This window comes from Drosophila simulans, chromosome 2L (genome assembly GCF_016746395.2).
Source record: "Drosophila simulans strain w501 chromosome 2L, Prin_Dsim_3.1, whole genome shotgun sequence".
NCBI lineage: Eukaryota > Metazoa > Arthropoda > Insecta > Diptera > Drosophilidae > Drosophila > Drosophila simulans.
This window is the reverse complement of record NC_052520.2, coordinates 21,785,496-21,810,372: the sequence shown is the minus strand read 5'-3', so window position 1 is coordinate 21,810,372 and position 24,877 is coordinate 21,785,496. Positions and strand designations below refer to the sequence as shown.

At 39.6% G+C, this 24,877-nt stretch overlaps 3 protein-coding genes and 1 long non-coding RNA gene across 9 annotated transcripts; 3 read left to right on the top strand and 1 right to left on the bottom strand.

Moving 5' to 3' along the window:
• Nucleotides 1–1,584: 1,584 nt before the first annotated feature.
• Nucleotides 1,585–2,387, top strand: LOC6733114. The gene is made up of 2 exons (XM_016177959.3): nucleotides 1,585–1,735; nucleotides 1,801–2,387. Exon 2 carries the CDS (start codon nucleotides 1,803–1,805, stop codon nucleotides 2,277–2,279), a length of 477 nt encoding a protein of 158 aa, XP_016025831.1. The 5' UTR covers nucleotides 1,585–1,735; nucleotides 1,801–1,802; the 3' UTR covers nucleotides 2,280–2,387.
• Nucleotides 2,388–9,917: 7,530 nt separating this feature from the next.
• Nucleotides 9,918–11,516, bottom strand: LOC27207175. Of its 3 annotated transcripts, none has more exons than XR_001600312.3 (4): nucleotides 11,173–11,516; nucleotides 11,028–11,109; nucleotides 10,715–10,977; nucleotides 9,918–10,521 (listed from the first exon to the last, which is right to left on the bottom strand). It is a non-coding gene; the product is annotated as an uncharacterized LOC27207175 (long non-coding RNA). The 3 variants fall into 3 exon arrangements; XR_001600311.3 differs by having other exon boundaries at nucleotides 10,715–10,957; XR_006542079.1 differs by having other exon boundaries at nucleotides 10,715–11,109.
• A 137-nt stretch (nucleotides 11,517–11,653) lies between these two features.
• LOC27208954 lies at nucleotides 11,654–12,208 on the top strand. Of its 2 annotated transcripts, none has more exons than XM_016184489.3 (2): nucleotides 11,654–11,804; nucleotides 11,859–12,208. In XM_016184489.3, the coding sequence occupies exon 2, from the start codon at nucleotides 11,864–11,866 to the stop codon at nucleotides 11,999–12,001; it is 138 nt and encodes a 45-aa protein (XP_016025830.1). In that variant the 5' UTR covers nucleotides 11,654–11,804; nucleotides 11,859–11,863; the 3' UTR covers nucleotides 12,002–12,208. The 2 variants fall into 2 exon arrangements, with proteins under 2 accessions (XP_016025830.1, XP_016025829.1); XM_016184488.3 differs by having other exon boundaries at nucleotides 11,673–11,804; nucleotides 11,846–12,208.
• A 9,427-nt stretch (nucleotides 12,209–21,635) lies between these two features.
• LOC6733112 lies at nucleotides 21,636–24,818 on the top strand. 3 transcript variants are annotated; one of them, XM_016177961.3, is made up of 8 exons: nucleotides 21,636–21,990; nucleotides 22,060–22,179; nucleotides 22,242–22,278; nucleotides 22,337–22,428; nucleotides 22,489–22,781; nucleotides 22,845–23,138; nucleotides 23,193–23,433; nucleotides 23,776–24,818. In XM_016177961.3, exons 1-8 carry the CDS (start codon nucleotides 21,873–21,875, stop codon nucleotides 24,684–24,686), a joined length of 2,106 nt encoding a protein of 701 aa, XP_016025827.1. In that variant the 5' UTR covers nucleotides 21,636–21,872; the 3' UTR covers nucleotides 24,687–24,818. The 3 variants fall into 3 exon arrangements, with proteins under 3 accessions (XP_016025827.1, XP_016025828.1, XP_016025826.1); XM_016177962.3 differs by having other exon boundaries at nucleotides 21,636–21,805; nucleotides 21,860–21,990; nucleotides 22,489–23,138; nucleotides 23,776–24,816; XM_016177960.3 differs by having other exon boundaries at nucleotides 22,489–23,138; nucleotides 23,776–24,816.
• The last annotated feature ends 59 nt before the right edge of the window (nucleotides 24,819–24,877 follow it).

Genomic DNA, 24,877 nt, shown 5'->3' with positions numbered 1-24,877 from the left:
TTTAATTATTTTTGGATATCGATAGATATTGGGGATAAAATGAGAAAACATTGTTTGAAATTGTTCAAAAGTATTGGCGTGGGCTGTGGGCGTTAGAGTGGGTGTGGCAGGACTAATAAAAATATGAAAAACTATAAAAACATCTTGCACAAGTGTGGGCGTGGCTGTATTGGGTGGTTTCAACAAACATGTGCTGCACGCATGTATCTGCAAGCTGCGTTCTGAATCCCAACATTGTACCTCTTACAGTTCCTGAGATATCGACCTTCATACGGACAAACAGACAGGCGGACAGAATGGGTTTCACTCAGCTATTCATCCAAATCAGTAATATATTTACTTTATGTTGTTGGAAACACTTCTTTCTGCCTGTTACGTACTTTTCAACAAATCTAGTATTCCTTTTTCTCTACGGGTGACTATCTATACTATCAGATACCTGTTACTCAACTTGTGGAAACGCGAACGCGAAAGGAAAAGCTCCCCTTTGCCTGTTACACTTTCAACTTTCCAACTTTTCAATCTTTTACTCTGCGAGTAACGGGTATGAAAAGTTTAATTGAAAATTCGATGCATTATTCAAAAATGCGAAATAGGTAGGCCTCACCAGGAACCATATTTCTATGAAATTTCGTTCAATACTAAAACTACCGGATATTCAGCCGGCAGTTTTTGTAATATTACAAATATGTTAAGTTCTCGCAGCTGTTCAGTGTTTCTCATCCAATTTGCTTCGCTCGACATCGGCAAATATGAGTTTTGATATTGGAATTCTTGGTGGCGGCTGTTCATAAGGACAAAAAACCGTAATAAGCTAGAATCCACGACAGGTGAGGTGACTGAGTTAGCAGGGGGAAAAGTATATGCAAACATAAGTGCACCATTTAGTGGGCCTGGCGAGCAATACGACTATTCTTATTTGGCTAAATGACAAAACTTCATCAGAGTGAGCCTTGCGACTTCCTTGCTTTGATAAAAATTCAAATTTATTTTTAGCGATGAGGGCTTTTGGCTGGGTATTGGATATCCATTGGATATCTAACTGCAATTTAAAATGGCGGCACAAGAAAATGGTATTGCTCTATAATAATTACACAGCAATTGCTTGCAAGAAACACTGACTTAAGTTAAAAGCAATGATTTCAAGTATTAGGAGCAAGGAGTGGGCCAGGGGTGGTGCTCCGCATTCGAGGTGAGTGTGTTGGGGGCGCGAGCACACAGTCAGTTGTTGTCGTATCTCCTGGATATGGCATGGGATTCGTATCCCCTCCACCTGGGTTTTCACTTGCGATTCAGTTTCGTTTCCATGTTGCAACTATAGCAACGACGACGACGTCATACGATTAACGTGAGCTGCATATTTTCGGCTAATTTTCTAATTAAAATGATATTTATGCATTTTTTAGCTGACAGAATTAAACATTCAGTGCCAAAGCCAATTTTTACAGGCAAAGTGAACACTGAAGCACGTACTAACCTCTCCCATAAAGATATTGACATTACATATTACAAAAAATAAGGAGAAGGTATAAACCGAAGACTTCATAAACATGCTTTCGAGCTCCACGAGCCCCTAAAGTTTTCATTTAACTTGCCAACACAATACAAAAACTATTCCCCGACATAGCAAGCATTTTAAATTGCAACAAACACATTGTTTTGTATTTTTTAGCTTATTTATTCTAAATTTGTGCAGCTTGTACTTGTTTACAATATCTACACGTTTACCGCGCAGGCAAGTCACTTCTAACTTCTATATAAATGCAATACCCGATTGTTAACCAGTATCCCTTTCCAAAGAAATGACCAGTCCCACGCCTGTTCTATTGGCCTTCGTGGTGCACATGGTGCTCCACACAACGCTCTTCATTCACCTAGATCCGGGTATATTTTCAGACACCCCCGTCCTTGGTAGCCAGTTATTCTATTTGTCAGTGATGGATCTGCTGGGCGACAGAGAGGTAATACCCACGCACTGGAGCAACATTCCGCGATGGGGAAAGTTCATCCTTGAGACCATTATCGCCATCCTTATTGGCGAAACATTGATGGTGGGGGTATGGGAATCCATGGAAACGCATCTCGTCAACTTCATAGATGTTATAACCAATTGGTCGGGCCTGAGCCGCCGTACAAACACTACTTTCCTGGAGATCGGCACGATTTTATTGGGAGCTATCTTTTTAGTGATGGTGGGTGCCATTACAAATCGACCGGCCAAAGTTTGGAAACTGGCACGGCAGTCTTGGAGAATTATCACACAGAAAACATTTAAATAAGCAAACGGACCCTTCTTTCCTTCTATTAATTTGGGATACCATTTCTATTTTATGTGCACTTTTTAACACAAGGGTACTCTAAAATATATTGGTCGTCTTTAATTTCAAGTACCCATCTCTTTTAATTTTTCAGCCTTGTTCTATTCAACAGTGAAATAGTCAAATATAGTATCTGATATCTATGCACCCGAATGCTTTATGAAGCTCGCTTTTTAAAAAAGGACGCGATGCACCTTTGAAAATAGCACACGACCATTAGTTGAGAACAGCAGGTTTTTCTAATGTCTCGATTCGAAGCCTTAGGGCAATTAAATATGTCACGGATGGGAGCGGAAACTTGTAAGACATTTAACTGTTTTGGCGCGCGTAAATGGAATACGAGCGAAATAATTACCGTTGGAGAAAATGATTCCGAACAAATCATGTCTTACGGTTATTATACAAAAGGACATCCGTGATGCCTTAGACAAGAGAATTGGAGAAACATAAGCTGCAGTTGCGCTCAAGGTGTGGGTGTAATTAGAAACATTTGTGCCACCAAACAATTAACACAGAAAGTGGCTCGAATCAAAGAACAAGAACTCTGCGAAGAACACATGTGCGATTGACTCTCTTGGGCCATGGGCATTGTGTAATAAAAAGCACTACTTTTGCTTACTTAATGTATAACCTACAACACGGGACTCAACAAATTTAAGATAAGTGGGAAAAATTTGCACATCCGTTAAAGAAACATTCTTGTCATGCACAGCTATCAATAGTCAATCAATACAATGAAAACAGATAACGATCGAGGGGGCTGTGAGATATAGACAAGAAAGGTATATTATATTTACCCTTTTGTGTAATTTTGCTGGTATCAAGGGCAAGTTGGCAACGTCTCCTTTTTTAGTGCCTTTTTGGATTGTATTGGCAAAAAAAGAGTTCTAGAGCGATTCTCGGTAATCATTTTTATGGCAGTACTAATAAGATACTTTTGAACAAGCGCCATATGCGTATATATAAATCTATAGGGATAAATATTATGGATGTAAAATTAAGGGTTAGAAAGTTAGATCGGTGCTTAGCCCAGCCGTTAAGAAATTATACCCGTTACTCGTAGAGTAAAAGGCTATACTAGATTCTTTGAAAAGTATGTTGCAGGCAGAAGAAAGGGTTTCCGACCATATAAGGTGTATTTACTGTTGATCAGGATCAATAGCCGGGTCGATCTGGCCATGTTCGTCTGTCCGAATACGCCTCGATCTCAGGAACTATAAAAGCTACAATCTTGAGATTAAGCATACATTCTATAGTTCGTTGATCCAAGTTGCAACGCAACAATTTTGAAAAAGGTCTTGATATCTTTTCATATTTTCCTTAGACTTGCAATTTTCTATCAATATGCGAAAAACATTAAATAAATAAATTTAAATAATTTTAAATTTGTTCTCAATATCAATCGATACCCCAGAAAAATTATGAAATTTCGTCTTTCTCAATTCCACTAGCTGAGTAACGGGTATCTTATAGCCGGGGAACTCAAATCAGATAAGTTTTTCCGAGTTTCTATGCTGTAATTGTCCTGCCCAACAAGCAATGTAAACTTAGAAATGTTTGAAAAATATTTGGTAAATTCTTATCAGCAAAATAAACGTCTTTGAAGAACCATAAAATTTAATTTTTGAATCGATCGAAGGACTTAAAGAACTGGACTTAAAGTTAATATCTACTTTTCAAACCCCTGAGCGTCGGTAACTTAGCCTTGACTGTTGTGGGCCATGACAAAGGGTATTATTGTACCTCTACTTGGAGTCGAGGTGCAATTCTTGCTGCACTCTACGTAAACACGCAATCGATTACTTACGCATTTGCACTTGCCGCCAGAATTGAGATGAAATTGAGGTGGAAAAAAATAAAAACGTTAATGCGGCGCAGTTTTATTTGAATATAAATCTTGTTCATTTGAGTTGGGGCCACCCACATTCCGATCCTGCGATTCCAGGTGCTTTAATGGTTGATTTTTATTTCTACCAAATTGTAAATTACTTCCGCATCCCGTGTTGTTGAATGACCATTTTTTTGGGTCTATTACTGACTGTATGCTCAAAGGTGTTGCAAGCTTACTACATTGCTTGGCATTTTGTATACAGTAGAGAAATATTCCCGGCGACGAGCATCCGCATCCTTTTGCGAATGTCCTTCTTGTCCCCTTTTTTCCATGCCAAGTATAATTTACATATAAATACCCATTGAAGTACTTACGTGGATGATCTGATACCTGAACTATGCGAATGTACATTTTTCATCAGACTAAAATTTTATTTTGACATTTTATTACATTACATTTACATTAAAGTTTTCAAAGCTTGGCATGATAGTCTTCAAAGTTAAAAAATAAGCAGTAGTAAAAGTTAGTTATGTTTTAATTATAGCTTCAAATGGACCTTTGGAACTTTGAAATCATAAAATCTTAATGATCCGATAATTTTTGTTTTGCTGAATCTAGCAGATTTCTGCAGAAAAAGGGGTACAGTATTCTATGAGTAAACTTTTGTGCATGCATTTATGAAAATAACGGAACACGGAATGAACTTTTTATTTGCCCGCCCTTCCACCATTTTTTTGAATGACACTAGCAAAATAGTCTTTTGTTATGACTTGACTGTTAATACAAAATTCATGGAACGTTATCCGCAAAACTGGAACTGAAATCTGCATTTCTTTATAGCTATAATTCCTACTAATAAATATCTCCAAGACAATCTTTGGACACATTGAACTGTTCGGATAGTTACCAACAAGCAAGCACTCGTTAATCTTGTGTTCTGTACTTGCCACAAATCACGGCTTAAAATCATTTAAACGATTTTCCAGACCGCAGCAAAATTGTCACTTTTGAGTTGTTTGTCCTTGATTTGGGAGGACTATGAATTTATTTTCCTGGCTCTTCCCTTTCCGTCTGGTTCCTGGAGCCCTTGCATTCTCTCTGGCCCGAATGATTTCATGTGAAGCGGTGATTATTTTCACCTAAAATGCGTTCTCGCTTCCCCAAGGATCCCCGCAAGCACACTCTCGGTTAACTGGCAGGATATTTATGAGCTTTGGGCGTGTTCCGCCTTTGCCGAGGGCGGTGGTGCACTTTTAACGTTGTTGCCTCGGTCTTGGGCCAGCCGATTCGCTTCCCGCCGCCAGACGCAGTGCGTCTTGTATTTATGTCTTTGTCTATAAATCCACGTCTCTGAAGCACTTAAACAATCGGCCCGACTCACACATTTGTGCCTCATGTCACACCGTAAATCTATAATTTGGCGCTGCGTCGCCAATGGATTGCGATGCAACTTTTTTTTTTGAACTGCCTTCGATTCGACTGGCATTGCCTTAGTGTGTCCAAGAAATATTTCCTGAAAAAGGGGACTTTTAATAGCACACACCTCTTAGTTTCATAATACTCCCATGCTAAGGGAAAACAGAAGGAAGATCGCAGTGCTCCTAGCTGCATATCGAACTTGGGGTTGGAGTCGCCCTCGTTCAGGGCTGTCGAGTTCCATGAATTATGATTTTTGATTGAGGTTGAGTTATTGCTATTCAATTTATTATAAATGCGCTGGCCATGAAAGGTGCCAGTCCCGGCGTTCTTTTGCCGATGGAAGGCGTCGCCTGCTCAGGACATTGAACTATGAGTTCTTGGCGTGGCCGAATTTCTGCCATGTTCGACTCTCCCCCTCGTCGCCCCCTTCGCCGGATGTGTGTGCCGTTTTCGACACGCTGCTAAATTTATTGCCGATTAATTTTACATTTATTTTTTCCATTTTTTCTCTTTGTTGTAACCTTTGGTGACTGAGAGGGGCTTCGGGACAGGAAAGTGTTCCTGGTGTCGCAGCAATTATTTTTAATATTTTTGTTGATTTCCCATTGATTACTCCATGGTCGAGTTCCCCGACTATCAGATACCCGCGCTGCGTCTATGTCTCTAGAATCTGTACGCCTAATATCAACCTTATAGCTTTTATAGTTACTTGAATCTCATACGGACAAACGGACATGGCCAGATCGACTTGGCGGCTGTTGATCCTTTTCAAGTACATATACACTTTATATAGTCGGAAACGCTTCCTTCTGCCTGTTACACACTTTTTAACGAATCTAGTATACCCCTTTACTCTACGAGTAACGAGTATAAAAGTCTTGGAAAGGTGTGGTTTAGTTTAAATTTCAATTTTAATTATATTCAATAGGTTACATTTTTATTAATGAAGTGTGATAATAAATTTGTTCAAGGAAAATCAGAACTTTTTTTATAATACTAATATTAAGTTCGTCGGAAATTTATGAAAATAAATAAAATATTTTGATTGTAATGCTTTATTTCTTGGACAAATGTACGAGCTCTTCGTTATTTTAGGATATATAGTCGACTCTTTCGACTATTAGATACCTGTTTAGATGTTTCTACCTTCTTTGGATTATCGATAAATTGTCAACAAAATAAAAGCTCCTTACCCGTGTGTATACATTTAAAACAAGGAAGGACATTATAGTCGAGTTCCCCGACTATCGGATACCCGCTACTTAGCTAATGGAAGAGCGAACGAGAAATTAAAACATTTTTTAGCTTATCAATAAAAATTGGTCAAAAAAAAAAACTAAAATAAAAAAATTATATTAATTGTTCCATGGTGTGAGCTTGGCAGTTTTGGTTGGTTTGTGGGAGTAGCATTTGTTTTTCATGTTTAATCTCAATTTTGTAGCTATTCCAGTTCCTGAGATCGAGGTATTCAAACAGGCAGACGAACGGACTGAAGGATATGACCAGATCTATTTACATACATACATACTTTACATAATTAACTAATCTAGTATACCATTTTACTCTAGGAGTAAGGGGTACAAATATTTGGTATAAGAAATAAGAACAGCTTATGGTCAGAAACATAGAAGGTATTTGATTTCAGTCAGAAATTGCTAATCCGTAAGAGAAACATTCTTGCATGCACATCAATCCAATAATCAATCAATAAAATGAGAACAGACAATGATCGAAGGGTCCTTCGGATATGAACTTATGAAAATCGTTTCTTAACTGATTTTTAAGGTTCTTTTTATCAATTTTAAGCAAAATAATTGATAATGGTAATAAATATGTGATGGATTTGATACAAAGTCTCAACGAAACGATTACTTTCTTAGAATTGTTGTTCCCATTTAGCTTTGGTTCTTACTGAAATTGCTAATGTACACAATAAAGTGTTGTTTCATTCAAAAAACTCGAATATTTCCGTATTCATTCGTCAATCTTATTGGCAATTGTAGGTACATATATCTGTATGATTTAAGTAAAGTAGAAGTGGCTTCAAATCACTTCCGAATCCCAGCCCCATTGGGCCGTTTATTTCGCCCGAAAATCCCAAACACTCTGCATATGTAGCCCATCACCTATATTAGCTATTGGAGCGCTGCTATTTATGTGCAACATAAATCAGAAAATGGGCTCCAAATGGCCCGGACAGTTTGGGTACGCGGCAGCCATGAGTAACTCGCAATTAAGAGAAATATATTAGTCTAGCAGCTGATTTAATTATTTAACGATGAAGTCCAAGTCGCGGGCGCCAAAAGAGGTCCACCCGCGCGGGCAGTCGTAAGCAAGCCGAACAGCAGCCGGAAACACCTCCTCTAAACGACGAGGTAACCGCATCACAGTCAGACAAAGGCATCACTGTCCGGGAGAGAGAAATTCCCCAGCTGAGGATGACTATGAGGATGGGTTCATGCCGCAGTGAGCACGGCAGAGGGACGAACTCTGTAATTGCACCACCGCGCATAATTCATATCAAATGACCATTTTAAAATCCTTTTATTTCGGTGCGTCGCCCACCGCTTCCATCTCCGTCTGCTCCTTTTGCACTGAACAACTGTTCAGCCCTCTATGGCGTTTAAATTTAAACAAAAATTAGACTATAGCCAAGTGCCTCGACTTTCAGATACCGAGTGTTGAAAATGAAAAATACATGTTGCGGTAGTTATCTTCCGTTCCCCTCCGTTTTAGGACATGCTTTGCTTTTTAAGGCATATTTTAATCGAACTTGAATTGAATGTGTTCTACACAAATAGCCTCAATAGCTGGCTAAGAATCAAACATGATATTTGTGATCCACTTTCTTTCAGTGCACCCCATCCCCTCAAAATATTTGAAATAATAATTCTTCGAGATAAATTACCCAAAACAGGTGTGGCGGTGTGTATGTATGCTTCTCTAAATTACCCTGCTGCTGATGCTGGTCCTGCTCCTGATGCTCCTCCCCTGGTGCCCCTCGCTCCGCTGCCGTCCCCACACGAGACAATGACACAGAGCCACCACTACAACTGCAGCAGCATATCACTCTGCCCAGCCATCCTGCCATCCTGCCATCCTGCCATGCTTACATCCTGCCCACCCTTTACCCTCTGGGCTGTTCCCATTCGGGCTGCCTTAGCCCGAACCAAACCCGCTACAGAAGTCCAATCGCATTTTGCAAACTCGTTCGCTGGCAGTCGGTCAGTCGATGGCGGATGGGCTTAAGTGCTCGGCTGGCCCGCTCTGGTTCGTCCTGCTTGTCCTGCGTTTGGCATTTAGCATCAGGAAATTATGCTGACGCTGCCAACTGGCCACGGCATGGGAATCGTGCGACCACTGAGATTGGACCGGGCAATCAGCGGCGTCTGCAGATGTGCTTGCCCATGTCCACATCCATATCCATGTCCATGTCCATGTCCCTTGTCCCATCTGTCCCATCTGTCCCATCTCTAGCGCCCCTGCATCCCGCACCCCAGTCCAGCGCCTGCGCCTTCTTCTCGCTCCTGTGTCGTCCTCATTAAGCTCGCACACACTGGACCTCTCTAATGAGTTCCATATGCCGTCGTCCATTTCGGTAGCAGGGCATCCTAGCCACGTTCCAGTTGATAGCCTGCTACGAGTAGCCAACATCAGGATATTCCCGTTCGACGCTCTCGCAGTTGTCACCCATCTGGGTGCAAGTTATGGAACATTCCAAACAGCAGCGAAATGCACGTTAAGTCGAGTAAGTATCGCTCTTCGACTATGGGAATGTTTGTTCAAAGTGATCTGTCGCTATAATGACTCACTTAGCAATCTTAAAGATCTGTTTGACTCTTAGAACACCTCTAAGTTCTTTAATTTGTTCGGGTCATTGGGCACAAGACTTTCTCTGAGTGCAGCTCGCACACATCGCACGCCGCGTGGCAGCCAGAACGAGTGCGCAATATTCGCACAAAGGTTTACATTCACGATGCCACAGCAGCCAGAGGACGCTCTAGTTCCGGATAGGTGCATGCAGCCCCTCCCAGTCACAAACCCGGCTGATGCAGCTGGAGGAGACTGGTCACAAACACCCCGGCCGTAAAACATTCGGGTGACGGCGGCACACAAGGTCTGATGTGGACCGGAGGACGGACGGACGGTTGTTCGGGAAGCCCGTATGCCTCATATATGATTTACCCTTGCCTCGCCTCTTTCGCCGCGGGATGCTTCTGGTCGGGCGGGAACTTTTGGAAGGGGTAAATGCGACTGCAGCGACTCCACCCCACCACTTTGCCCCGCACCATGCGCAGTGCGAGAACAAAAAGGCGCGAAAATCCATTCGCACATAAAATGCGCCACAGTATGCATTATTTTAATGTCACTGATAAATCATTTTTATGTCGGTGCTAAATCAAAAGATGGACGAGCAAATGCTGTATTTCAAGGCAGGAACGTAGGAAGGGTTCGGGTGTCACACATGCACCTGGGAAAAGGTGTGCTCCGGCTATGGCTCATGGGTTTTAGCTCCACTCCGCCGCTGCACTCGCATTCGTCCATTAAAATCCGCTACAGTGTGTCCAAAACACGGGCAGGACTCCTGCTGCAAGGCCGGTCCGTTTATTTATTATTAACACCAAAAAGACCCCGAGGACGAATTGCAGTGCTCCTCCGGCTCCGGCTCCGGCTCCAGCTCCAGCTACGGGTCCTGCTCCCGTTTCAGTTCCTGGACCGAGACTTGGAATACGCAAACTGCCCTTAGTGCCTGCCGCCTGCTCATATTTCGTTGTCCTCATCGCACGAGACTCGGCACTGCAAAAATTCATCTGTTTGCGGTTCAGACACGTGCCGTGGCCAGAAATAATGTGCACCGGAATCTGCTCGGACTAATGGGCGCACAACACGGTATTTGACTTAGGCCCAGTCCAGCGATTCCATCGGCATTGCAACCAATAAACCGCTTTGATGCTTTGTGGTGGGGGAGACAAAAGAAGGTTTCAGAAACAAAAAGAGTATTTATATATGATTATTGTTGGTCTATTGTTCTTACAAAAATGTGTACTTGTTCTTAAATGTTAAATTTAAGCGAAATACGCAGATATTTTTTGTAACAATACAAACACAAACTATTTGTACATCGAATTCTTAATCCATCACTTACTTTGCACTCCAACTTAATATTTATAAATTTAGGAGTTTAGAAACAAAGAAGTCCTTCTTGTCTACAGATCGCCCAGAGTAAGCTTGCTAGTTGGCTACAGCAGCCAGTTGAGCTCACTAAGCATAGCCCGACATTAAGCTGCGATTTTCATTGTGAGCTGTTCCAGGTGAGCCGCTTGTCCAGGATCAGACCCAAGTACTGCGCCTGTGGGGATTGTGGAATGGTGTTCCCTTAAAAGGAACACTGCTGTGGCCAATTTTCAGCTATTATGGGATAAGCAGTTACTTATAAAGTAGACCATCATGCCACTCACGGACGAAAGCTCCTGAACGGGGTCCCATGATTGTGCCTAAAACAAAACTGGCCATCGGGAATGGCATCCGGCTCGCTTTTTACTGCAATAACTCTACTTAGACATATGCCCTCGAATGTTTTATAGAAGGTAATAGTAGGCTTACCAGTCGTTGTGACCCTCCACGGTTCTTCCATTGATATAAGATCAAGGAACAAGGAACAGGATCTCTTTTTAAGCAAGCCTTGCCAATTCTGCTGTCAATGACAACGATAATGCATCCAAGTAAAGAGCATTAAAGAACCTTAGTGTTTCTTTAACATCTGCGGGGATCCCTAGGTCAAATGGCTGCAAGCGCTTCGCAGGCTTGTCCGCAAAAGTTAAAGAAATCTTTATGGAGAACCTGCACTATATATCGTCAGATTTCTGTGGGAAATCGTCGTTTGTCGTTTCAGACTCCGGGTAGATTTGAAAATTTCTTAGAAAGTTCTTTGACAGCTTTCAGCGGCTGGCGGGCGTTGCAAAAAATGTGTTCGCGTTTCATAGTCCGGGTATGGCTTATGGGTTTTAGCTCCACTCGCCGGCGGCTTGTGGGCGTAAGTGAATAGTGTGTACTATAAACTAAACAACTTAAATTTTTTGCCAAAACAATCGTACTGTCATTGAATAATCTATCAGAGATTGTTTCAATAGTCTGACTTGATCCAGCCTTTGTTCCATATCTAAATCGCTTGGACAGGTTAACCACAACACATTAGTGCGAAAGACAAAAACTTCTAAATTAGTTACTCTATCTATGTAAGTATGTAAAACGGTGATAGATATCAACTGAAGCTCAGCCTACATTTGCAGCCAAGATGTTTCGCGCACTCTCCATTGAGCCGATTAGAATCGAGGAGCGCTCCAAAGATGAGGTCCGTGCCAATATATTTGTGTTCGCTGTCACCTGTGCCCTTATCCGGTTTATTCCGATAATAGTGAGGAAATTATCGTAGGCAAGACCGAGGCTGCGATTGTGTACTTCCGCTTTGACTGAGATAAAGCCGATAATAACTATTAAAATACAAACAAACTCCCAATTGTTATAGTAAAAATAGAGAGTGTCAGTTTTGAGCAGTTGGTCTGCGTTAAGATGGGGCGAAAATATGCTTGGCATATCGAGTGAAATTGTTATGTATAAGAAATAATAATATCCAAAACAACAAAACCTTTTTCAGAAGATTTGCTCAGCTTGGGGGTGTTTCCGCGGACGTGGGTCGGCGCCAACCGGATAGCCTTTGAAGTTACCGAAAATTCGAAGTTCATTACGACAGACGGCCATTTCTTAATTAAAACAAGAGAGAACGCTATAGTCGAGTTCGCCTACTATCAGATACCAGTTACTCAGGTAGAACGAACGCCAAAGTTTTCTGGCATATAATCAATTTTCAATTTAAGAAATTGTTTGAACATTTTCAAAAGTGGCCATGCAGATCAGGAAGCTCGCATGTCTCATCTCAACTCTCTTTTATAATTATAAATAACTTTCAAATGTAATCTAGTTGAGACTCTTCGTACCATACTCTAACTTTCTATCTTCTGCGTCCACACACTTGTGCGCTTAGCAGTTTTGGGCGGTTTAAGGGCGTTAGAGTGGGCGTGGCAATTTTTTTTTGCAAATCGAGAGAAATTTACAAGACGGATAAAATTCCGAAAAAATATCAACACCTTTATCAAAGCGGCTTTGTCTCTACAATCTGCATGCTGAATCTCATACGGACAGACGGGCATGGTCAGATCGACTCGACTATTGATCCCGATCACGAATATATATACTTTATATAGTCGGAAACGCTTCCTTATGCCTATTACACTTTCACGGGCTTGAGTTTTTGCGTTACATCTCGATTGATGATTGTTTTTGGTCAGAAAACTAGATTTTCCTTACTTTGTGTACATAAATTGGCTGTCTTCACTATCGTCACTATATTTTTCCTACCAAATTGCTAAGATTTCCCGTTTAATTTTATATCCTCCAGGTGGTTGCATACTTCCCCTCCAATTCGGCTAGAAGGAGTTACCCTGAATCAGCCCCTGCAAGCAACATATCTAGGTATCACCCTGGATAAACGGCTCACCTTTGGGCCGCATCTAAAAAACACAGTAAAAAAATGTGGCCACAGATCACAACAGCTGAGATGGCTCATGAATAGAAGGAGCACTCTTTCGATGAGGTGCAAAAGAGCTGTGTATGCGCACTGTATCTTACCGATATGGTTATACGGGATCCAGATTTGGGGAATTGCAGCCAAATCGAATTATAATCGTATTCAGGTGATGCAAAATCGCGCATTACGACAAATAACCAACTGCCCCTGGTATGTACGTAACTCTACACTCCATAAAGACCTCAATATTCACACAGTTGAGTCACAAATTGGGAGACATACAAGTCGATATAGTGACAGATTACTGAGCCATAGCAGTCTTCTTGCAAGACGTCTCATCCCCGCTCGACCTCTAAGAAGACTTAAACGGCAAGGCTTCGCCAAGACAATTGGGCAGCAGTAAAAACTCTTCATTTATGTTCCTACTCCACTTATTTTATTTTATAGTGTTTGGTAATTGATAAGAATACTTCTCCACACTGTGATGTTAAGATACAATATTATGATGTACGGATTCTTCACTTAATAAATATTAATAAAAAAAACTTCATTACGCTGTTCATTCATTACTTCATAGCACACAGCGGCCTCTATTTGTTGTTATTTTTTTTTCTTATTTTATTCCCCAATATCTATACATATCCCAGAAAAATTATAAAAATTTCGCCTTCGCATTGACACTAGCTGAGTAGAGGGTATCTGATAGTCAAGGAACTCGACTTAGCATTCTCTCTTATTTTATTGTTTTGATTGCAAATTTCTTAACCGTCGCAAGTCAGCCGCAAAAATATAATCGTTCTAAGCCCGCCAAATTATTAGCAAGTGTTAACATATTATGGAACAAAACAGCTTACCTAAAATACTAACTTTAAATACCTACTATCAACTCATCGAAATCGATGTTTGCATATAAGTTGAAAAAGCACTTTCATATTAAATAGCAATTTATCTGACCTCCAGTTGCCCCCATTGGCGTCAACACCTTCTCTTTGCAGCCATGAGGAGGGGAATATAAATCAAACAAACAAAGCCCCATTAGCATATTATCAGCATCAAATTGTGACATTTTCCGTCATCTTAAGTTCAAGTGAGAAATCTGTCACGTTGCATTAAGTCTGGCGTGGTAGCCCCCAAAAGCCGCAAGGATAATTCGGGCAAGGAGTCCAAATGGAGTGGGCAAGCCGGAAGCCTGAAGCAATTCCCGGAATCCGGCACACATAATTATGCGTGTAAACAAGCCGATGATAGTGCGCTGACGTGTGACGATGGCGGTGACTGGCAGAGTCACATTGCCCAAAAGGGTTAAGTGCTGTTCCCCCTCCTCCTCATCCAACCACCCCTGTGCGAAATACTCGACTCAACTAGGGGAAAACAAAGTGCCGAAATTCCACCAGGCCATCAGCTAGTTGTAGTGGCCCAGCTTCACGGCTGCTGATTTATTCGCGTTGTGCTGACAACAATTAGGAAAGTTACCGCAGGATGTGCGCGCACAACACCCGAGAAGATGTGTCCTCTCCTGTCAGGACTACTCCCCACCTCCAAGCTCACCCGTCCCAGCTCACCGTTCTGGCCCGTTGGAGCTGTGTTTTAATTTGACGAAAGACTGACGACGTCTCATTAATATTCATTCCCTGCTAGGCGCTTCTGGGATTTTGCGGCCATATATTCTGTTTATGCCGGAGTTAACTCATTGCCGGCGTCTTGTTGCTGACTCGAGTAGAGCCGCCCCAGAGATGGATACGTCGGCGGTTGCTGTTAGGATAGCTTGTTGTCCCGATTCTAATGAGGCGTTAAATGTTCATTTTTACGCTAAGCTTTGAAAGGGTGAATAAGGAAGGATGCTGACTAGGTGAGTTATTAGCAGGAATCTCAGTTTGTTCGCTGTTTGCGGAGGGGTAAGAAGTCCTTACGGAAATTGGGCGTTCGCGCAGGGAAGATACGAAAGATAAAGGTTAAATCATTTCAGTTTATTTGACGTCTTAAATACACATGGCATTTTCTGAAGACTTCATGAAATGTATACTTAACTTAGTGTTTGCTTAGATATTAGGTTTTAATAACAAAACTGTAGATATACAGCTTATATACCAAGTGGCCCTCTGTCGTGTGCAGAGCGTTGCTTTCTAATAGCGTGAGCACTGGGCTTTAAAAAGATCAAATTCATCGAACCATTCTACGTAGTTTTTCCTCATTTATATGTATGATAGACGAAGTCCATTGGATTTAGTGTATAAAAGAACTAGATAGCTAATACGTTTACAGATTGTAATTCCTTTTCTGGAAAATAAAAAGCTTATATTTATTCGGCGCGGCGAATGGCTTCTTTTGAAAGATTCACAAAAAATTCCATTATTGGTTGGTCAGGTCACTAAAATGATGCTGAAGGTAGGATCAAAGACTATCAAAATTAAACAAGAGAGTGTTCTATAGTCGACTACAGATACCCGTTACTGAGCTATTAATAATGCGAACGCAAAATTTCATCTTTTCATTTGAGAAAAATTTTAAATTTGTTTAAAAGTGGGCGTGGCCGTTTTGGGCGTTTTGTAGGTGCAAAGCTTTTAAACTTCAGATGGAAATGTATATTTATAGGAAAAGCGTACTACTACTGTCATCTTAATCTGATGAGAAATTGTTCTTATACAATTATTTACAGCTATTTACATAAACATTTATAGATATTTATATTGAATAACATCAATGGGACCTTTGTTCATACAAGATTAGTCAAATACCGATCTGGCAGATCTTGAGGGTGGTGACGTTTAAGTCTTAAGTCTTGTCCGTGTATCTGAAATTCGCCCAGTCGCCTTGCTATGCTGTTGGGGTGTAAGTCCAGTCTCTCTCGGTGTTTTTGGTCACCTTCTGGATTTTGCCTCCTTTTATGTGACCTTAAGATTGTTATATCCGGTTATATCCAATATATGCGGTGATTTTACGCATGGTTTTCGACTGTAGTATTCGTAATTTGTTCAGTTGGGCTTTGGCACCACTACCTGGATATCTCTTGGATATCATAAATAAGGGCAGAAGCCAATATGCTCTTATATATCATAACATTGCTTTTCAAGGGCAGTTTGTTTCTTGGTGCAGGAGCCCGCGGTGCCACACTCCATCAAATGCTTGCTGGATGTCCCAGAAAACGACGACCTCTTCCTCTTTCCTTTCCATCGCCTCTAATGTGAAGCTGATCACTCTATGAAGTTGCTTTGGTTGGATCCGGAAGCCAAATTGGAATTTCGATCACCCTGACTTCAGCATCAACTTTTAGCAGTTTATTAAGGATTTGGCTCTCCATAATTTTTCAGTGGCAGTTGCCAAACCAGACATTGTTTGATACTTTAAAATTTGGTGTATTATGCTAATTATGCAGCTTGTCATAAAATGGATACTCGGCTAATCGTAGAAATTGTAAAAAGGGGCATTGATTTCCTTATATCAAATTTTAATACGACATATCACTGTTTTATTAACCATAACCAAAACGTGAATGGAAAGTCTTTATTTATATTTATTAAAGTTCAGAGCACTAACATGATTTTTAACCAAGGTGGGTAATGAATAAAACAAAATGTACAGATTCAAATGCACATGTTTAAAGCTCATTGTCTCAAATAAAGTAAGTTTTACAAGGCTAGTGATATAATGGACCTACAACCGAGCTGCACATGGCAATTGATCTGATTTTCCAAATACTAGTCGATAACCCGCAGTTTACAGATGAGGAAGATTATCAAACAACCGATTTTTCCTATCAGGTACTATACGGTTTCTAAGATAGGTTGAATAATATGAAAAGGGATTTCCACAACTTATCATGCGGAAAACAGACTAAGAAACTGTATATTAATATTTATAAACAAGTCTTGTATCACTGTCTGTCATTTCGGCATTCAGGTATTAACCCTGAGATCCCAGGTGGGATGTTATAATTTTAGATATTTTTGTGGAGCGCATTTAAGATATTTCTGATAAAACCCGTCCCTTAACGTTATTTTTTTACATACTTTAATTGCAGTCGCTTATTAGTTTATAGAGCAACCCACACGGCCATAAGTATTTAAAATTAATGGTGGCACTTCAATATAATCTTAAAGCCCATGGCACCCAGAATGTAAAGGGACCACTCTCTGAAAGGAAACATTATGTTTTCTTTCGCTGTGTGTTGTGTTGGCTCTGGCACCCCTAAGATGCTGTCGTGACATATTTATAAAGTTCAATTATCATAAAATGCAAATGAAATCGTCATGGCCCAGGAAACGTCAACCTAAGCGGCAGTTGGAAACCTTTCCCCACCAATACGCCCTTACCTCCAATAAAACAAGCCGAAAAGACGCCAACCTTGGCCCCTGGACATGACCCCAACCAAGCAATTTACTTGCGACATCCGCCAAAACAGGGACTTTCCTTTGACCTGAGGTGGAGCTCCCGAAGAGTACAATGCCAATGTCAGCGCGCGACATCTGGCTGGGGCTTGCTACTCTACTCCGGCTAAATTTTATCTGACGACTAACGCTATTAAAAGAAATTACGCTCAAAACTAAATTGCGTCCTTGTTTAAAAGGGCGCACTTAGAAAAAAGGGGCTTAAAATCCAAAACAGTAGAAAAATTGTATCGTCCTAATCATATACATATTTAACTAAAGTCGATTTTCTCGGCTATTAGATACTTGGTATCTCATATACCAATAATATATACTTGGCTAGTGGGAGTGCTAGGATTTTTTTTTTGGCGTTGCAATAAAAAATGGCCAGAAAAAAAGGAAAATACAACAAAAAAAACGTGCAATGTTGTGGACGTGACAGCTTTCTCTTTGGAATCGGATGCCTAATTTCAGCTTTCTAGCTTTTATAGTTTCCGAGACTACTGATCCTGATAATGAATATATAATATTTTCAGGGTTGAAAACACTTCCTTCAACGAATATCTTACTCTGCGAGTAACATGTATAAGAACTAGAGAGTTCCTCGTGGTCCTTGTATTCAACCAAAAGAGTTCAAATCCAAATCCATATGGATTGGCAAGTCTAATAATATAAATTAATAAAAGAGAATGCTATAGTCGACTTCCCCGACTATCAGATTCCCGTTACTCATCTAATGGAAGTGAGGACGCGAAATTTCATAATTATTCTGGCATATCGAATAATATTGAAGAATAATAAGAAGAATAGGCTTGGCAAAAAAAAAAAAAAAACAGACGGACGCACAGGCCAGATCGACTCGGCTATGAGAATATATATACTTATATAGCCGGAATTGCTTCCCTCTACATGTTACATACCTTTCAGCGAATCGAGTAAACCCTTTTATCTACGAGAAACGGGTGTAAATTCAACATGACTATTACAACCGCCAGATTGTACCAGATTGTTATTACCGAAACATATATTTTATATAATTATGTTCTGTGAAAATTTGGTTCAGTGCCTTTGGCGAAGATGGGAGTAATATCTAAGGTGCACCTCCTACAAGGCCGAAATGAAAAACGATTATGGCTCGGTCTCGACCCGGACAAATAAACAAATGCCAAAGAACAAGAGGAAAACTTTTTACCTGTTTGCCATGTTGATATTTACAAGTCCTCTGGGACAGCCCCTTCACTTGCCTTCCGTCAGGTAACTTCTTTGCCGCATTGCGTTTTTTGCGCTGTATTCATTGATTGCAGCATTTGTTTCTCGACTTGTCTGCGTCTCGCCTCTTGCCGACTTTTGCTTGTACTCTCGATTAACCTTAATATGTTTCTGTTAGTTTCGCGGGGCTATTGGCAGGGTGCGAAGGGTCACCCACCCATTGTAGTAATACAGTCAGGTAATTTGGTGAAAATTAATGCTGTTGCTTCAAGCGGTTATTCCCAAAAGGGAACAGTCCGTGATGTAATCTAGAGACAACGTTTTAAAGTTTTTGGCGTGCTTAAAGTGCAAATTAAGGCTTACTTTAGATACTTGTTACTCAACTAGTGAGAATGCGAACGCGAAACTTCATCGTTTGTTTGGGATATCGATCGATATTGGGGAATTCAATGGGAACGAATTTAAAAATTGTTCAAAAGTGTGGGCATGACCGGTTTGACGGCTTTAAGGCGTTAGACTCGGCTATTCATCCTGATCAAGAATATATATACTTTAAATAGTCGGAAACGCTTCCTTAGACACTTTTCAAGGAATGTAGTATACCCTTCTACGCTACGAGAATCGGGTATAATCACACGGCTCACACTCGACACACACACAAATAACACACACCATCTTATTAACCATAGAAGCATCATTTTTAACAATAACAACTCAGTAGAGGTCCTTTCAAATCCCACACCTCAAAACATGTTGAATATCCTTAAATACGTTAAAATCACCACCACCATGTATAATCCGTAATCGAATTCGTAAGAATTTTACGATTTCGATTTGAAATCGCTAAATCGGTGCTCCGGTTGAATTCGTACAATTTTTTCAATGTGTAAAACGGCCACTTTTATCTGGCCAAAATGAAAATTAAATGCCTCTTTTTATATTAAATCAGATATTATTAACTAAGGTAAAAAATAGTTTACTCAGTGATCTATTGATTTTCATTCCACATCACCACAAGATCATTCTAGTATTTAGTTATTTTATAATATTATTTTATTTCTGGCACCACCTCAAATTTGACAAACAAAATGTTCGCAAAAATGATCGACTTGGCAAAGCTATCGCGAAGGTTGCCACAATGTTCGCGAAACAAAACAGGCAGGTAAAAATACTTACCAAATACAAAGGAATTCATTAATTAATTTTAAGGAGGTGCTCAAGTGTTGTTTGTAAGTAATGCAATTCCTTAAATGGTAAGAAAGTAATTGTGCCCGCTCGATTGTCTGGAAAACAGCTGTTTACTCATGAATACAAACAGTAATTTCTGCCTTCTCGTGGCTTCAAACAAGCAAGTGCAAGTACAAAATATATTCACGTTCTTTGATTTTGGCAAACAAAATAAGTCAGTTGTTTCAGCAGAAACAAACGGATCACTCCGATAGCAAAAATTTTGCGAAAACCAGAGCACCTATAAACAAAATCGAAAGATTTTGCCCAAATCTAAATCTTAATTCAATATGATATTAACCCTAAAAGTATGCATGGGTTTTGATTTTGGATTAGGCTTTCTACTTTGTAAGCCCAGGGGTAAGTTATCCGATATCAAATATATAGTATAGCTCAGCTATAATTTATCGGACTTATCCCTTACCTCCAATAACGTTTTTCAAAGCTCACGGGTACGGCCTTTCAACATTTTTCGAGCGATTACTTATTTTTCTTGTTTTATTGTGAAATAATTATTTGTCACCTCTACGGGTTACATTTTCATATTTGAGAACACCATAGTGGAAGCTACGTTCAAACCATTTTTAGCTCATTTTGAGTGCACATAAAAAGACAAAAAATGACAAATTCCTAAAATCCTAAAGTCCTAAAATTAGGCATATCTTCTAGTCTAGGCACCCAGCTCATACCAGACTATCACAGTTCAAAAGGGTATTCTTGACGATTTGATTGGTGGCTATCGACAAATTAATGAACGCCGCAATTGATATCAACACAGCAACAACATAAATTAGCATCACGCCACTTAGGGCTTAAAGAAATGTTCCACCGCGATCTGTGAATTTTTCCCATCGTCGAAAGTTTGCCGAGATCAGGTCGTTCTGAGCCAGTCTTAATTAAAAGTCGTCACATACATTTTTGTATATATTATTTTAATATAAGTTCTGATCTGAAATCGGAAAGAAATTATATATGTAAAGTGAAATTAAAGAAAGTAAAGTCCTGATGTAAAGTTAAAACAAAAGAATAAAAATAAGAAGATGGAAATTTAAAAATAAATCAATTTAATAGAATCAGAACTACAACTTAAAAAAAAAACCTTTCTTTAAAACAAATTTATGTTTCATATCATTTTATTTGTGAATGTGGTTAATAAAAACATAATACGTTTAAATTGAAGAAAATATTTGTATATGAAGTAGATAAATTGAAAGGGATACACTCACAAAAACCAAATACGAATCTAACACTTACTTATATGCATATACCTACTAAAATTATAATTTTCTTTTTCACTTTATACCTTCCTATTTACCATTGTTATTATTAGCACATGCTCAGAAATAAAAATACATCAAACTTTTGAGATATAGTTTCTATGAAAATAGAGCGTGAATAAGCCCATATTACTTATAAAGAACGATTAAAACCGTAATGACATTATAAGAATTTGAATATTATTAGTTCTATAGTAAAGTATTTTAGCGAATTGATATATTATTTTGTCGAAATTTTAAGTCAGTATAGAACGAACGTTGGAATAATTAAACAGTGAAGAACTCACAATTTAAACGTATGGCAATGGAATCAACATATCATTTGCTAAAGTATAAATATTACACAACACAAAATGGGCTTTTCAGACCTGACAGATATATTTTCTTAGAAATATCGGCACTCTCAGTAACGCCGATAGTTTCTTCGCTAACAAATCATAGTTGCATGGCAACTCTAACGGTGCTGTCAAGCTTCATAAGGTGGCTACGTTCTGCACGTCATATTTAGGCACAAGATAATTTGAATAACTTATTGCTAAATTGCTTGGCAGAGCTAATTAGAACAGCTCTTGAAGGTGAGAAGATTTCTCGGAAGGAAGATTAAGCCATTCTTATACATGGTTTTCAAGTTCTGCAAATAAAATGTCACGTTCTGAAGAAAATGAAGACAAAGTGATCCCACTGACAAACCTGGAAAATGCACAAAAGGAAGATGAAAAAGCATTTAGATATTCAAGGCGCAATGGACATCACACCATGGGTAACGTAGTTGTATTTGGAATGACTTTTGTAAGATTTGTAATTTTTAAACATTGGGTGCAACCCTTAGCCGCAGCTGCTTCGTCCGTGAATCTTGGGATAACTGAGCCATCAGAGGCTTCGCAAGACATTACAAAACACTGGATGCAATGCTGTGCGGCCAATGAAAAAGCAAGATCCCTTTGTTTTGGTGCGGATATATTAAAAAAATCAATTAATAGCCTTCTCAAATACTACACACATTAATTTCAGGTGATGCAACCAGCAGAACTTTATCAAAAAGCTTAAGGTCTGTTCATTCCGCCCTTATAAACAGTACCAGTAGTTAATAACTCGATGTATTTCAGTGTTCGAAAAGCAGTCCCGCAAACATCTTCCAGCCAATCCAGTTTTGTTTACAAACCATTCGATTATACTCTTCATGGCTTAACGGATTTCGGTAAGAGGTGTAATAAGTAACCTTTTTAGCTCTAATTCTAAAACTTAAATTCCCTAAAAGATTCCACTATGTCTTCTGCGCGAACGTCTAGTTCGCAATCACAAGATTTATTAAGGAAAGAAAATTATAGATTTGAAAGTAGTGCTACAGGCCTAGACGACGACGGTGATTCCAATGACATATTTTGCTCCACAATGAAAGACCCCCAGGATATTCCAACATTTTTATCAGATGAGTGCGAAATTGACAGTATGGATAGCCCAAAAAAAAATAAGAATCCCCAAAACAGACCTGCGAAATTCACGATAACTGCTTATGAGGACAATGCTAAAGATCATTTTTCGGACCTTGAGGTGAACAACTTAATAGACGGAAATCACAAAAAAAATAATATTGGAGTAACACTGAAAGCGCAGCAAAATCGAGTTCAACCTGTGGACAAGGGCTTATATGTAAAAGAATCCGAGAAGGGAAGCGATCACTTTATCTGTCAACAGCATAAAAAGAATATATTGGAACCTGGTGAATTATCCGAAGATGACACCTCCGAAGCGCAGAAGGTTCGATGTGCTTACAAGACATCAGATCTGGAGGATGGTGAAGTGTCCTGCGAAGGTTTGGATGTCCCGCATAACTTGATTAAGAAAACGTCACTTTGCCAGTTTGATAATACTATTTTTAAAAAGAGAAATATATCGGTGGATAAGAAAGTAAGTAGGTTAGAGTCTTGTGAGCTATTTGAAGACACTTTTTCCACACCGCAGCATGATCAGGTTGAATCTGTTGATTTGGAAGATGGCGAACTTTTCGGAGAAGATAATGAAGTCTCAAGTAATACTATTAAAAAAGAGGATAACAGAATGCCCTTTTGTCGCTATCACATCCGCAACTCCTGCATTTGGGGCCAAAATTGTCGGTTTCGCCATCCAAATTTGAACAAACTGGGAAAATATGTAATGTTTGAAAAAAAATGTCTGCCAGTGCCTACAGTGACTTTTCCGCCAGGTAAGTTACACTTTAAAAGTGCTCATCAAAACTTGTGCAATTTTTTTTAGTTTTAGTTAAGTTTAGTTAGAGAAAATATGTATTAATACAGGTAAATCTCAAATTCATTATATAATTAACATTAAACATATCATAAGACTTTTTAAAACCGAAAATATCAATATGCCGAGGTAATAGAAGGATATTTCGTAATATCCCTTTCAGTGGATATTATAAATTGGCAGTTTACAACGCGCAAAGGGAGTTATATCCAACCCCACAAGTAAAAGCTGATTTTGATCTGTTTTAATACAAGTTACAAAGAAACTTATTTTTAACCAATTTATTTTTCTTTTCACATAGTGTGGTCAACATGCGTCTTACCAGCTAGGGATACCTACCCAATGGCAGTGATCGAGACAATGTCGAGGATGCCTGAGAGCCTAGATATATCGTTCGGCATGAACAACATGGATAACGATCCCTACTACACACAGAATGAGCCAGAGGTGGACAAGCGTGCTCCACTTCTTCAAACGCCGACCTTCAGTGAACTATTAACAGAGCAGAAGCAATATCATAACTCATTGGCAGGGAATCGGCCTATCCGTACCCCTCCGCCCGCTAGATATTCTCGGAATCTGCGATCTACTGTTCAGGCCAATAGATCGTCCTTCTTGACGTGCTTAGAGAAACGAGATCGTTCTCCAAGACTGCCTAGATACTCTGCCAGCAAAAATCCACAACCTCAAATTTCATTAAGCAATATACGAAGACCTTCCAGCATAATTGTACGGCTCGAACGAAAACGACAACGACTTAGCGACAGCACTTTCAGTTCTAGCGACTCCTCTGAGTCTTCTAGCTATGAATCCACCACAGAAAGCACAGATGATGTTTCATCTTTCTCCGAATCTGATGCACGGGGTGAAAAAAATAGCTCATCTTCATTGGGAATACCGATAAAAAACATGAAACGAAACGAAGAAAAGTTCTCATCTGATGCAGTTGCTAAATTTACCGCAAAACGACCACACTCTCCAAAATTCAGGAATCAAAAACAAACTTTTTCAAAGCTGTCGACGAAAACTCCATTAAGAAATCCGCCAAATGTGTTACCCAATGCACCGAAGAAACCTCACAGCATATTGGAGAGCTCTTACAGTATCAAAAAGAAGCAGGATCGCCAGAAACGTTTGCTAATGCAACTGTTGCGCGTAGAGCAGCAAATAGCGAAGAAGAAGAAGCATCGAATGAAAGCATTTAAAGAGTAATCTTTTAAATTTCGAATCGTTATTTAAGTTGTCTAATAAAACCAAATTATCATTCAAAATGTTAAACGATGGATAAATGAGTGCTTATGTTTTCGAAGAAGTCGCTAACAAATCATGTTGCACATATTCGGGGTGTATTATTTTAGAATGGGATGTATGCTAAAAATAAGTAATAGGAATTAGCAATAAGT

Coding starts and splice junctions, on each gene's coding strand:
- LOC6733114 (XM_016177959.3), top strand. CDS start 1,803: ATGACCAGTCCCACGCCTGTTCTATTGGCCTTCGTGGTGCACATGGTG.
- LOC27208954 (XM_016184489.3), top strand. CDS start 11,864: ATGTTTCGCGCACTCTCCATTGAGCCGATTAGAATCGAGGAGCGCTCC.
- LOC6733112 (XM_016177962.3), top strand. CDS start 21,873: ATGTCACGTTCTGAAGAAAATGAAGACAAAGTGATCCCACTGACAAAC. Junction 22,180..22,241: donor AGCAAGATCCCTTTGTTTTG/GTGCGGATATAT, acceptor CATTAATTTCAG/GTGATGCAACCAGCAGAACT. Junction 23,139..23,192: donor ATATATCGGTGGATAAGAAA/GTAAGTAGGTTA, acceptor TCCACACCGCAG/CATGATCAGGTTGAATCTGT.